The sequence below is a fragment of the Ranitomeya variabilis genome, chromosome 6, assembly GCF_051348905.1.
Source record: "Ranitomeya variabilis isolate aRanVar5 chromosome 6, aRanVar5.hap1, whole genome shotgun sequence".
In the NCBI taxonomy this organism is placed as follows: Eukaryota; Metazoa; Chordata; class Amphibia; order Anura; family Dendrobatidae; genus Ranitomeya; species Ranitomeya variabilis.
In genome coordinates this window covers 222356238-222370783 of record NC_135237.1, presented here as the reverse complement: position 1 = coordinate 222370783, position 14546 = coordinate 222356238, and the positions used below count along the sequence as shown (strand labels likewise).

The 14546-nt window shown below is 43.1% G+C and overlaps 1 protein-coding gene across 3 annotated transcripts in view; it reads right to left on the bottom strand.

Moving 5' to 3' along the window:
* The window catches only part of TEX10 (testis expressed 10), a 1074503-nt gene that overhangs the window by 877377 nt on the left and 182580 nt on the right, over positions 1-14546 (bottom strand). For all 3 annotated transcript variants that reach the window (XM_077269470.1, XM_077269471.1, XM_077269472.1), the window contains 2 exons: positions 9974-10206; positions 9648-9783 (listed from right to left, as the gene is read on the bottom strand). In XM_077269470.1, coding sequence (XP_077125585.1) covers positions 9648-9783; positions 9974-10206 — 369 coding nt within the window. The remainder of the gene's footprint in view (positions 1-9647; positions 9784-9973; positions 10207-14546) is intronic.

The following is a 14546-nucleotide window of genomic DNA, read 5'->3' as shown; positions in this document are numbered from 1 at the left end:
TAAAATATGAAAAATAATTTTAAAAGGTTTGGCATTTCCGCTTTTAAACACTAGGGGGAGCAGCTAATGAAATTTGACAAAAACCTAGTGTACAACTAGCTCACATTACTGCACTGCAGTAATTATGGGCGGAGTCTGCTGCCATGGCTGTGAACACATTGAGAAGCCATTTTGCTGGTGACTGCAAAGTTATACTGACAAGTAGACAGTCACCGAGGATGGCAGGCAGCAAGGATTCTGGGAGATATATGGTGGAGGGAGCAGGGTGACAGCAGCACAGAGTATTTCAGGAGAGCAGTGTGCTGGTCTATGGGGGGGCACCTTGTTCGGTGCGCGGAGCAGCCAGGGATTGTACATAGAGCGCTGTCTTTAATACACATGGATGGACCGACTGCTTGTCTGCTCCACAGAAATCCAGGAAACATTTCTGCTGATTGATGGCATGTTCTGATCCAGACTTTGCATGCAAAGACCCCATTCCCCTCCTCAGATCCTGTCCTGGCGATGTGTGAAAGCGAGGCGACTAGGCGCAGTCCGGGGTGACGCTGGGAAGAAAATGTAGCCATATAGTAACGATAAAAATGAGACCCCTCTCTTCAGCTGCCTCACCTGCCCTTCTCTGACTGCACCTAACTGGAGGTCATGCTGCCCCCTCTATTACCCCCGGCCCGTGTGCAGCTGCTCAACCAGAACCACTCTAGATTGGGACCCCTTTCTGAAGATAATACTGCCATAGTGTTATCACATAATACCACCATACAGATCACACATAATACTGTTCTATAGTTCTCACATAATACCATCATATAGATCGCAAATAACGACGCCATAGTGTTCTCACATAATACCGCCATACAGATCACACATAATACCACCATATACTTCACACATAATACCGCCATATACTTCTCACATAATACCACCATATATTTCTCACATAATACCGCCATATAGATCACACATAACAGGGAGGGAGTGCATAGGAGAGGATTAGATACACGGCCCAGCAGTCAGTTTCACACCGGATAGTATTAGATACACAGCTCAGTCGGTATCACACAGGATAAAATTAGATACACAGCTCAGCAGTCAGGATCACACAGGGGAGGATTAGATACACGGCTCAGAATACAGTAACCCACAGAATAGGATTAGATACATAGTTACATATACATAGTTATTAAGGTTGAAGGAAGACTTTAAGTCCATCTAGTTCAACCCATAGCCTAACCTAACATGCCCTAACATGTTGATCCAGAGGAAGGCAAAAAAAAAAACCATGTGGCAAAGAGTAAGCTCCACATTGGGGAAAAAAATTCCTTCCCGACTCCACATACGGCAGTCAGACTAGTTCCCTGGATCAACGCCCTATCAAGGGGAATCTAGTGTATATACCCTGTAACATTATACTTTTCAAGAAAGGCATCCAGTCCCCTCTTAAATTTAAGTAATGAATCACTCATTACAACATCATACGGCAGAGAGTTCCATAGTCTCACTGCTCTTACAGTAAAGAATCCGCGTCTGTTATTATGCTTAAACCTTCTTTCCTCCAGACGTAGAGGATGCCCCCTTGTCCCTGTCTCAGGTCTATGATTAAAAAGATCATCAGAAAGGTCTTTGTACTGTCCCCTCATATTTATACATTAAAATAAGATCACCCCTTAGTCTTCGTTTTTCCAAACTAAACAGCCCCAAGTGTAATAACCTATCTTGGTATTGCAGACCCCCCAGTCCTCTAATAACCTTGGTCGCTCTTCTCTGCACCCGCTCTAGTTCAGCTATGTATTTCTTATACACCGGAGACCAGAACTGTGCACAGTATTCTAAGTGTAGTCGAACTAGTGACTTGTATAGAGGTAAAATTATGTTCTCCTCATGAGCATCTATGCCTCTTTTAATACATCCCATTATTTTATTTGCCTTTGTAGCAGCTGCCTGACACTGGCCACTGAATATGAGTTTGTCATCCACCCATACACCCAGGTCTTTTTCATTGACGGTTTTGCCCAGAGTTTTAGAATTAAAGGGAACCTATCACCCCGTTTTTTAAAGATTAGATAAAAATAGTGTGAAATAGGGGCAGAGCTGGGCTTTACATTAGTGCCTTTTTGGAGCCTTTACACCCCCGTTAGGCTGCCGAAATACCTTTGTGAAGTGGCCGTTTTGTCCTGTCACTCAAGTTGGTCAGGTCGGATGGGCGTGGTCACAGCGCTGTTTCTCCCCCAGATCAGGCTCATCATTACGTTGGTGGCGTAGTAGTGTGCGCATGTCCAAAGAGAAGATCCACTGCCCAGGAGATTCAAAACAGCGCGGTCTTCGCTATTCGCCGTTTACCGGTGGGCGCGGCCATCTTTCCTGTGGCCGCGCGTGCGCAGATTGAGCGCTCTGCTGCCCGGGGCTTCAGGAAAATGGCCGCGGGATTCCGCGCGTGCGCAGATGGAGATCACGGCGGCCATTTTAACTAACGGGGGCGTAAAGGCTCCAAAAAGGCACTAATGTAAAGCACAGCTCTGCCCCTATTTCACACTATTTTTATCTAATATTTAAAAAACGGGGTGATAGGTTCCCTTTAAGCACAGTTATACATCTTATTACTTCTACCTAAGTGCATGACCTTACATTTATCCCCATTAAAGCTCATTTGCCATTTATCAGCCCAAGCTTCTAGTTTACATAAATCATCCTGTAATATAAAATTGTCCTCCCCTGTATTGATTACCCTGCAGAGTTTAGTGTCATCTGCAAATATTGAAATTCTACTCTGAATGCCCCCTACAAGGTCATTAATAAATATGTTAAAAAGAAGAGGGCCCAATACTGACCCCTGTGGTGCCCCACTGCTAACCGCGACCCAGTCCGAGTGCGCTCCATTAATAACCACCCTTTGTTTCCTATCCCTGAGCCAGCTCTCAACCCACAGCTCAGCACACAGTATCACACAGGAGAGGATTAGATACACGGCTCAGCATACAGTAACACAATAGGATTAGATACACAGCTCAGCACACAGTATCCCACAGGAGAGGATTAGATACACGTCTCAGCACAGTATCACATAGGGTAGGATTAGATACACGGCTCAGCAGACAGTATCACACGGTAGGATTAGATACACGGCTCAGCATACATTAACACACAGAATAGGATTAGATACACGGCTCAGCACAGTATCACACAGGGTAGGATTAGATACATGGCTCAGCAGACAGCATCTCACAGGAGAGGATTAGATACACAGCTCTGTCAGTATCACACAGGATAGGATTAGATACACAGTCAGCACAGTAACACACATGGGAGGAGATACACTGCTTAAAGTCAACATCACAAAGGATAGGATTAGATTACCTCTCCCCGTCCCCCGCCAATATTACTTCACTGCTGCCAATGCTGGTCCTTTCTCCCTCCTGTGCTGTCCATGGTCTCCTCCTCCTATAACAGCAGGGCTCTCAAGTGGAGCTCACAGATGCACTGTGAGCTCCAGAAAGATGGCGCCGATCTCCTGCCTCTGCTGTGATGTGCACGGCTCAGGGAGCGTGGCCAGATCACAGCAGGGAGCAGCTCAATGCAAAGTATAGGGTCGGATGCCGACCGCAGATGTCTATGCCCAGGGCTGCCGGATTTGCAGAGTGTAAGTGTCGTGCAGCTACACTTACACTCCTGCAAAGCAAAATGGCGGTGTCCAGTGGCTGAAAAAATAATTAATAATAAAAAAAAATGTTAAAGTTAAAAAATGTAAATTTGTATTAAAAATAATTGTTTATATAAACAATCATTTTTAATACAAAAAATAAAATGCGGCATCTTCCCTTTAAACGTGACTGAACTACGTGACACTAACTGACCTGACAGCACTTATTCAGTAAACATGAGTGAACTATGTCGCGCTGTGAATGGGGGTTAAATTGCACACCAATATCGCTGATTAGTCGCGGCCGGCGAGTGCGACCGATCAGCGAAGCATAGTTCAAATCCTGGGCCAATTTGCGGCCAGACGGTCTTTCCCGGCCTCGAATTGGCGCGGGATTTGGACCACGCTTCGCTGATTGGTCAGGCCCGGCGTGCCGCGACCAATCAGACAGGCGCAGTCCGACCTGAAGCGTAGTTCAAATCCTGTGCCAATTCGCAGCCGGACTGCACCTGTCACTGATTGGCTGCGGCCAGCAGTGATTAATCAGTGACAGGCGCAGTCCGGCTGCGAATTCGCCCCTCCCTACTCTCCTACATTCAGTGCCCCCTCCCTACTCCCCGCCAGTCAGTGCCAGTGTGTCGCCCATCCCGGACCAACTTTTTACTATTGATGCAGATGGATGAAATAAAAGTTAAAATAACCCATATATCCATGGAGTAGACCCATTAAAAATGGCATAAGACCAACTGTGGTATCAGATAACCTATGTGGTATCAGTTAGAAAGGGTTTCTCCCTGCCCACACCACGCTGGTGCCCGGTCGCTACCATGTCTCAAGGTAATGTCTCTTATCTTTAGCATGCATACATTCTTCCTTAGACTTGGAGGTACCGGTGCTAGTTACATCTCTATGCCCTGTCTTTGATCTGGCGCAGTGACATTGTTATCTGATACCACAGTTGGTCTTATGCCATTTTTAATGGGTCTACTCCATGGATATATGGGTTATTTTAACTTTTATTTCATCCATCTGGAGGTCCCAGTTACTTAATTACATCACTGTTTGCCATTGGTCTCATTCTTGGGCATTTCCCAGCGTGGTTGTGGAGTCAGGCTGCCTGAATGTGTGGTGTCCGTCTCCAGCAATTTACTAACATCTGCTTTCGCTGGTGGTACTGTTGGCACGCCTTCCCTTTCACCGTCTTTGTCCATATTTAGGTATTGCATTATTATGTATTTGTTATCCTAATAAAAACTATATGTTCTTTGTTACCTCTTCTGTCTGGTTGTGAATTTTCATTTATATCTGTTTTTTTATTCTACAACCCAGCAGGCTCTTTATAGGTTTATAAGCTTAAAGCAAGGACCTGCACGGTGGTATTCTCTGAAATACTGCCTGTACTACGTGCATGCCAGAGAGGCAACAGGAGATAAATAAGTGACTCAGGAATTGGTGTAGGAAAGAGGGGTTTGGGTTCCTGGAGAACAGGGCTGACTTCTCAGTTGGCTAAAGGTTCTACGCTAGGGACGGGCTGCACCTCAATGGGGAGGGTGGAGCTGTACTGGGGAGAAAATGGAATGTTGGAGGTGTGTTTAAACTAAGGATTGGGGGATAGGTATTCATTTTATAGGAGGGTAAGATAGTGCACATAGTGACATGGGCACTAATAAAAAAAAAAAATTGGGGGTGGCATGGGGAGTGGGGTTAGAACAGTTAATTTAAGAATAGAATAGAGTAACAGAGAGATACATAAAGTGCATGTATGCTAATGCCAGGAGTCTCACCAACAAAATGGAGGAATTAGAATTTTGTTGGAACCAAATTATGACATGGTGGGGATATCTGAGACATGGCTGGACGGGAGCCATGACTGAGCTGCTAATTTACAGGGCTATAGTCTGTTCAGAAATGACCGTATAAATAAGCAAGGAGGGGGAATGTTTATAACTAAAATTGTCCTTAAAATCAATCAAGCGTGATAATATAGGTGAATCTAATGAACATGTAGAGTCCCTGTGGCTGGAGATAAGGGGAGGGGGAAAAATAATAAATTACTGATAAGGGTTTGTTATAAGTCTCCAAAAATAATGGAAGCAAAAGAGAATATCCCCGTAAAGCAAATAGATGAAGCATTGACTCAAGGAGAAGTCATTATTAGGGTACGTTCACACAGGGTGTATTTACAGCTATTTTTTCTGCAGCAAAAACTGATCTTCTTGGCAGGAAAGAAGCTGCTTCAAAAATGCAGGATTAGGTGCGTTTTGGGTGCATTTTTTTTCTCTTTGTCCATGCTAATGTCCTTCGATTTTCAGCAGCAAAAACGCAGCAAATAATGACACTTGTGTTTTTGCTGTGTTTTTTCAACACCCATTCAAGTCAATGGGTGACAAATGCGGAAAAAAAAGCAGCAAAAAACGCTGAAAGTAGTGACACACTCAATGTCCAAAAATCGCAGCAATGCTCAATATACTGATCATACAAAAAATCAATGTGTGTGCATGAGATTTCTGAACTCTCATAGGCTTTGCTGTTACTGTAAAAACCAGCTGAAAATTAGCATAAAAAAACCAGCACAAAAAAAAAAAAAAAAAAAAAAATCGCATGGCAGCAGAAAGTTCAAAAGAGACATAACGGTCGGTCTGTCATGTCCGTCATGTCTCTCTGTTGAACTTTCTACACCTGCTGCCACATTGTTAAGGATTTTTGCACTGTTACTGGTACACAATGAAAAATAAAAAGGGATGAATTTTCTTAAGAAAGAAGGGTGAGTGCGGACTTCTTTTCCTTTATTTAAACTTCACTTTGATCTGCTGTAGCCAATGACAGGTCGACTTGGCCTTGTGTTTTAGATCATTATGTTGGAACGTCAAAGTACGTCCCATGAAAAGCTTCCAGGCTGATGATTGCAAATTTACCTCCAGTATTTGCTGTTAACGTTCTGCATTCATCTTTCCTTCAACTTCGACCAAGTTTCCTGTGCCTCTGTAGCTTACACATCCCCAAACCATCAGCTCCACCTTTGTGCTTTACAGTAGGAATGGTGTTCCTTTCATCATAGGCCTTGTTGACCTCTCTCCTAATGTAACGTTTATGGTTGTGGCCAAAAAAGTTACATTTTGGTCTCATCACTCCAAATTACCAAGTTCCTGAAGTTGAGGCATGTCTCTGTGCTGTTTTGTGAATTGTAGACGAGATACTTTGTCGCATTTGCACAGTAATGGCTTTCATCTGACGACTCGACTATGCAGCCCATTTTTCTTCAAGTGCCTCCTTATTGTGCATCTTGAAACAGCCACACGCTAGTTTTTTTAGAAAGTTCAGTATTTCAGCTGATGTTATTTGTGGGATTTTCTTTGCATCCCAAACAATTTTCCTGGCTATTGTGGACAACATTTTTTGTTGGTCTACCTGACCGTGGTTTTGATTTTATAGAGCCCCTGACTTTCCATTTGTTAATCACAGTTTGAATGGTGCTGACTGGCATTATCAATTCCTTGGATATCTTTTTGTATCCCTTTCCTGTTTTATTCAGTTCAACTACCTTTTCTCGTAGATCCGTTAATAATTCTTTTGCTTTCTCCATGACTCTCAATCCAGAAACATCAGTGGCTGGATGAAAGATGGAAGAGTCTGTCTGGATCCCAGAAACTCACTCAGCTCTTATGCACACACACTGATTACAAGCAAACAGGTCACAGGTGAGGATGTTACCTTTAGTAGCCATTCAAACCCATTTGTGTCAACTTCTGTGCATGTTATCAGGCCAAAATCACCAGGGTATGTGAACTTTTGATCAGGGTCATTTGAATGATTTGGGTTGTCACTATGATATAAAAACAGAAAACACCGTAGTTTGACAATAAATGGCTTCACCCAACCGCTAACCATGAGTGGAGAAAAAGCTTTGGTGTTATCCTTCTTATTCTCCGAAAAAAGGCCAAGAAAGCAAAAATTCTACTGGAAAATGTAAACTTTTGAGCACAACTGCAGGGAATCTTCTGCCGAGGGTTACGTCTGAATCACGTATTTCAGAGATTTACACAGAAACTCCGGTGTAAGCGTTCAGTGTAGAGAAAAAGGAAAAATGTTCCCTGAGCCTTACTGCGATCTTTGGGAGGCAGAATGAACAAGTAAACAGCAGGTGAAAAATTGGTTTGCGTCAGTGCAATTACAGCGATGCATGATTTACGGTATATCTGGTTTTTAGGTTTGGCTGCTGTCACACTAAAAGATGCTTTTTATTGCAAAAAGCATCCCCATATTTTAAGAGCTACAATTTTTCCATATTTGTGCTGACAGACATGTGAGGGCTTTTTTTTTTGCGGAACGAGTTTACGTTTTTATTGCTAATATTTTCGGGCACATGACATTTTTTCATCTCTTTTACTCCGATTTTTTGGGAGGCAGAATCAACAAAACACAGCAGTTCAGGAATTGTTTTTTAGGCTTTTTTATGTCGTTCCGCGTGTGCTAAAATTGATAAGGCTGTTTTATTCTTTGGGGCAGTACGATTAGATACCACATTTTTTTTATGTTTGGCGCTTTTACACAAATACTAATTTAAAGAAAAAAATAATTTTTTTTGCATTGCTTATTCTGAGAGCTTTAACTTATTTTTCCGCAGATGGAGCTGTATGATGGCTTGTTTTTTGCGGGACAAGATGACGTTTTCAGCGGTACCATGTTTATTTATATTCATCTTTTTGATTGCATTTTATTTTACTTTTTGTTGGGCGGCTTTTTTTTTACTTTTTTTTTTTTTTTACGGTGTTCACTAAAGGAGGTTAACTAGTGGAACAGTTTTATAGCTTGCATCATTCCGGACGTGCCAATACCAAATAACTGTACTTTTATTATATAAAAATTTTTCTTATTTTCTGATTTTGTTTTAAATAGTTTTACAACTTTTTTTTTTTCCCCCGCTATGGTACTTTCACTTTCTGCAGTCTAATCGCAGTTATAAGGTATAGCAATGCAGGAGCATTGCTATACCTTATAGTCCGTCAGCTCTGCAGACACTACGCATGATTTCACTAACTTGCTTGTACCTGGTGACCCAGATGGTGTCATGACATCAGGTTACCATAGCAATGATTGGGACGCTGCGATGATGTTGCGGTGTCTGCAATCCAAGGGCAGAGGGGCTTTCTTCCTTCTGTCTGCTCCCAAAATGCTGCAGTCGAGTTCGACTGCAGCATTTAGTGGGGTAAATTGCCGGGAACGGTGTGGTACTGCTCCTGGGTACCGGGTGTCAACTGTCAGAATCAGCTGACACCCGGATATACCTGAATGGCCGCGATGGAGCAGGGTCCCAGGGTTGCTGCTGGAGGAGGCAAGAGTGGCGAGTTGCTGCAGGCCGCAGGCTGGGATGAGGGGGTGTTTGTAGGTGCGACGCTGCGGGTGTTCGGTGGTGCAGGGTCCCGGCCGACATTTTGTGAAAACCTAGGACCCTCACACTTCTATAGTTTACATTCGGGTGGACTCCGACAAAATGGCTGCCGGGGGCAGCACATGCACAGATGAAGATCTCGGCACCAAGATCTCAGGAGATGAGATCTCAGCGCCAAGATCTCCATCTGCACATGCGCCGCCTCCGGCAGCCATTTTCCCTGAGTCCACCGCAAAGTAAACCATGGAAGAACAGAGGCTCCAGGCTTTCACAAAATGTCGGCGGAGCCCCTACACCACCGAATTCCCGCAGCATGGCACATCCAAACACCCCTTTCTCCCAGTCTGGGGTCCGCAGCATCAGCCCACTCCTCCCTCCGCCAGCAGCGAAACTGACACAGCTTCACCGCAGCCACCACCCCTGTTAAGCAATAAGACGCATGGATTGTAAGAAGCACCACCATTTTATTAAAAAAAAAAAAAAAAATTCTTTTTTCTCCTCAAAATTTGGGGTGCCTCTTATAATCCGGTGTGTCTTACAAACTTCAAACTACAGTAATTCAGTGACATTTAGGCAGCAAATGGAAGAAAAATACACCACATTCACTATAGCCAATAATCTTACCTCCCTTGGTTGAGAAGCACATCTTCTTTTAAGTAAACCTTGCTAAAAAACATTAGAAGCATGGAACGTACAGAGAATGGAAGGTCTCTTTGTTGATACATCATGTACACAGCCTGAATCATCTTTTCTGTAGACACTAAAATACACAAAGTAGTAACATCATTTAACTAAAATCACTTAAATCAGAACGTCCCTTAAGATTGGCTTACCTTGGTCTGCTGTCGACCAGATACTGAAGTCTATGGAATAATACATTATAGATATTGAAATCTACTGATGGAAGGGTACAATAAAATATTACAATTATGCCGGTTCACAATTCTCACCTCTGTTTCTCTGAATGTACAACAGTCTGTTGGTAACTTCTAGCAGCCTTTTTAACTGCTTGCTGTTCAGCTGTCCACTCATCAAGTTTTCAGTCACAAATACTCTAATCCTAGTCAGCCATCCTGAATCCTCTTGAAGTGTTGAGGAGTTGGCCAAGGACACCATTATGTCACATAAGGTCACATTTACTAAAAGATGATCCAACCAATTATGGGAAAGCGAGCCATCTTTTCTGTAAAAAGATTTTAAAAAAAAGTATAGAAATGATAAAGTATCTGATGGAAACTATCTATACTTGGCAAAGAGCCAGTCTTGGGAAGGAGGCCTGCCAGAGTCAGAAGCTCCTGATTCATTAACCCCTTCATGGCGGAGCCCTTTTTCTTTCTGCGTTTGTTTTTCGCTCCCCTTATTCCCAAAAGAAAAACTTTATTTTTCCATCAATGTCGCCATGTGAGGGCTTGTTTTTTGCAGGACAAGTTGTCCTTTTGAACAATACCATTGACTTTACCATATCATGTACTCGAAAATGGGAAAAAAAAATTCCAAGTGCGGTGAAACTGCCAAACAAAGTGCAATTCCACAACTGTTTTTTGGATTTTTTTTTACCACGTTCGCCAAATGCAAAAACTGAACTGCCATTAAGATTCTCCAGGTCATTACGAGTTCATAGACACCAAACACATTTATTTATTTTTTTTTAAAGTGTTGGGAAAAAAATCCAAAGTTTGCGTAAAAGGTGCGTGCGTGCCGAGGTGACGTTTTTAATTATAGCATTTTAGAGCAGATACGATTTTTTGATCTCCCGTTATTGCATTTTAATGCAATGTTGCGGCAACCAAAAAAAAAATAAATTCTGGGGTTTTGACCTTTTTTCGCTAAGCTGTTTACCGATGGGATTCTTTTTATGGCTTGATAGATCAGGCGATTCTGAATGCGGCGATACCAGATATGTGAATGTTTTACTTTTTTATTGTTTTATTTTAAATAGGGCGAAATGGGGGCGATTTGAACTTTTATTTAAAAACAAAAAATATTTAATTTTGTTTTTCTTACATGATTCAATAGTCTCCAAGGGAGACTAGAAGCTGCAGTTGTCCGATCGCCTCTGCTACACACAGACGATGATCAGATCACAGCAATTCGACAGTGACAACCATAGCGGTCTGCTGGAGACCTCTGGCTGTCATGCCGACCCATCGGTGACTCGCGATCTCGTGACGGGTCACCGATGGGCGGGATTTCCGGAAGCACGAGTTAGATGCAGCTGTCAGATTGCCAGCGGCATTTAACAGGTTAACAGCCACGGGTGGTTGGGTGCTATATATAGTACAAGCAATCAGACGATCAAAGCTTGCTTTAAGTCCCCTAAAGTGACTATTAACCCCTTCAAGACATTTGCAATATATACACGTCCTGTCATTCATGCATTCATCGTGACTAAACGAACATTGATCGCATGAAGGTGCCTGCTGTTTCTGACAGCAGGGCACCAGATCTCTTAGGCTACTATCACACTAGCCTCCGTCGCAATCCGTTGTGTGGGGCAAAAAACAGATCCTGCAAATGTGCTTGCAGGATGCGTTTTTTTGCCCATTGACTTGTTTTGCCGACGGATCACGACGTATGTACATACGCTGGATCCGCCGTGTTTTGGCGGACTGTCGGCACGAAAAACGTTCAAGTGAACGTTTTTTCGTCCGTCGGATCCGCCTTTTTCGACCGCTAATGCGCGGCCGGAACTCCGCCCCCTCCTCCCCGGACTTCAGACTGGGCAGCGGATGCGTTGAAAAACTGCATCCGCTGCCACGTCGGGCACAAATTTCACAACGTGCGTCGGTACGAGGGCCCAACGCATAGCGAAGGACCCGTACCGACGCTAGTATGAAAGAGGCCTTAGGCTTCTTTCACATTTCCGTCGGTACTCGGCCGTCGCCAAGAGTCGGCGTGACGTACCAACGGAAGTTTGTGAATTTGTGAGCGACGTGAGCAGCGGACGCAGTGTTTTAACGTGTCCGCTGTCAATTGTAAAGTCCCAGGGAGGAGGGGGTGGAGTTCCGGCCGGGCATGCGCAGTAAAAAATGCAGGACACAATGTACGAAAAAAACGTTCACTGTGCGTCGGTAATACAAATCTATGTGAAAAAAACACATCCTGCGGGCAACTTTGCAGGATGCGTTTTTTCCATAGAATGACGCATTTGCCTGAAACACTGAAGTCCAGCTATGTTTACAGTCTGGAGCCTAGCAATGGCAGCTTCAGCCTCAGCACTGATTGATGGGTGTTATCGTGTGAACGCATCAGTATGAAGAAATGCGTTCTGACCCCACAGTGACTCTGCTGTTCTGCTGATGAATCTTCTAGGGCTTGCGGTGCCACAGACTATTTTTGCCTGTGCCATTACTGCTGCTGCTGTTCCTGAAAGTAGAAAAAATAAGTTTGTGATCCTTAACTTGTTCCTGTCCCCAGATTTTTCCTAATCCACCCCAATCACCCTCTCCCCCCATTTTTCCCTCTCCCTATCCCCAATCTCCTTTCTATCACCGAGCGCTGATCAGTACTTTGTGGCTCAATTTTGGCAGTTTTTTTTTCTTGTGCATGTGTCCTACAGCCCTGGAGCACTGGTCAGTAACAATCATCATGGACTGGCATACTGTTAAATTTTGAGTGTTTGAAAAAAGAATGAAATAAAAAATCATTTAGATTGGTTAATAGGACTAGATTAGGGACAGTAAAAATGCACCATAGTAATCGGTCTATTGCAGTATTTTTTTTACTGAATAAAGTCAGGATTAGGGTATGTGCACACGTTGCAGATTTTGCTGCGGATCCACAGCAGTTTTCCCTGAGCTTACAGTACCATGTAAACCTATGGAAAACAAAAACCGCAGTGCACATGCTGCCGGAAAAAGCGAGCGGAAACGTAGCGTTGTTTATTCCGCAGCATGTCAATTCTTTGTGCGGATTCCGCAGTGGTTTACACCTGCTCCATAATAGGAATCCGCAGGTGTAAAACCGCAGGTGGAATCTGCACAAAATCTGCAAAAAATTGGGGTCAATCCGAGGTAATTCCACAGGAAATCCGCAGTGCGGTTTACCTGTGGATTTATCAAAATCAGTCCGGAAAGGCCGCAGAGTAACACGCAGCGTGTACACATACCCTTAATGTAAGGTAGTAAAGAGTAAAAAAAAAAAAAAATTAGATTAGGGTCAGTAAAAATATACCATAGTAATTAGCATCTAGTACAGTATTTTTTACTGAACTCAACATTAGGGTCAGTAAAGTGTAATAAAGAATTAGATTAGTTAATATAGTGTAGCAAATCGCTTATTACAGTATGTTTTTACTAAAACAATCAAACCACGTCAGATAGTTGTGGGCACTCAGTAATTTGTTTTTACGGACGTCATTCTTTTAACTGTAGTTTCAGAATTTTAGTGGAAAATTCTTGTAGTAATTATGTTACAGGTTTTTCTACTGCATAGAATTTCCATTAGAATAATTCAGTTATGGTCACTCAATAAATGGAGGACAATAAAAACAATTACTAAGTTTTTACCAAATTTTTACATTTTTCCTTTCATTTTTTATCTTTGCCTCGATTATTTCATTCTATTCTTTCGTTCTTTCATCTATACTAATTTTAAACAGAAAAAATAAAATTTAAACCTAACACTCACACCTAAAATTTGGTATACACACACACGTCAAAAAATATCCCGCTCGTCCCAATCACAGTACTCACTTGAGGAGACATACGTCTTCCTTGCCTCTGACACGGATAGTGAGGAAGAGGGTCCCACCTTGCTTTATTTTTCCTCTTACTGTTCCACAAATGATGTTGAACCGCCACGCAGACACCCCAGGACAGAAAATGAGCCAGCTCCCACAATTAGTGGAGCTCACCTCCGAAAAATTATAAATCAAAGGTTCCGGATTTTGTGGGGCTATCAGGAATCCAATTTGACACCACCGGCCTCACAGAAATTATTTTTTTCAAAAGTCTTCTCTGAGGATTTTGTAAATCTCATGATGTCCCAACAAATTTGAATTCCCAAATTTTGTCCCAAAATCCCACTTCATCATTTGCCAACTAGACCACTATAGACACCGTAGAAATGATGACGTCTTGTGCCATTGTTCTTCACATGGGGTTAGTGAAGGAGCTAGAACTTTGGTAATATTGGAGTGCTGACGTTTTCTATAACACTCTACTGTTTAGCATGGCTATGCCCCGGACACGGATTGATACCATCCACAAATTTTTCAATAACAAGGATAATGCACAATGTCCTCCCCAAATTACCTCAACTTTAACCGACTTTTCAAAGTTCGGACTGTCATTGATCACTTCAGCAACAAGTTTGTGGAGGTGTACATTCCCCAAAGGGACATGAGTAGATGAGTCCCTAATACATTTTAAGGGGCGGTGTTATGTTCCGGTGACCCTGGAGCCGCATGAGACTATCTCTGGAGTAGGTGGTACCTGTACTGACCGCAATCCTAATACTGACACCGCAACTAGAAGTAGCCGTGGGATGTACCTAACCAGGCCTAGACACCTCGACCAGCCG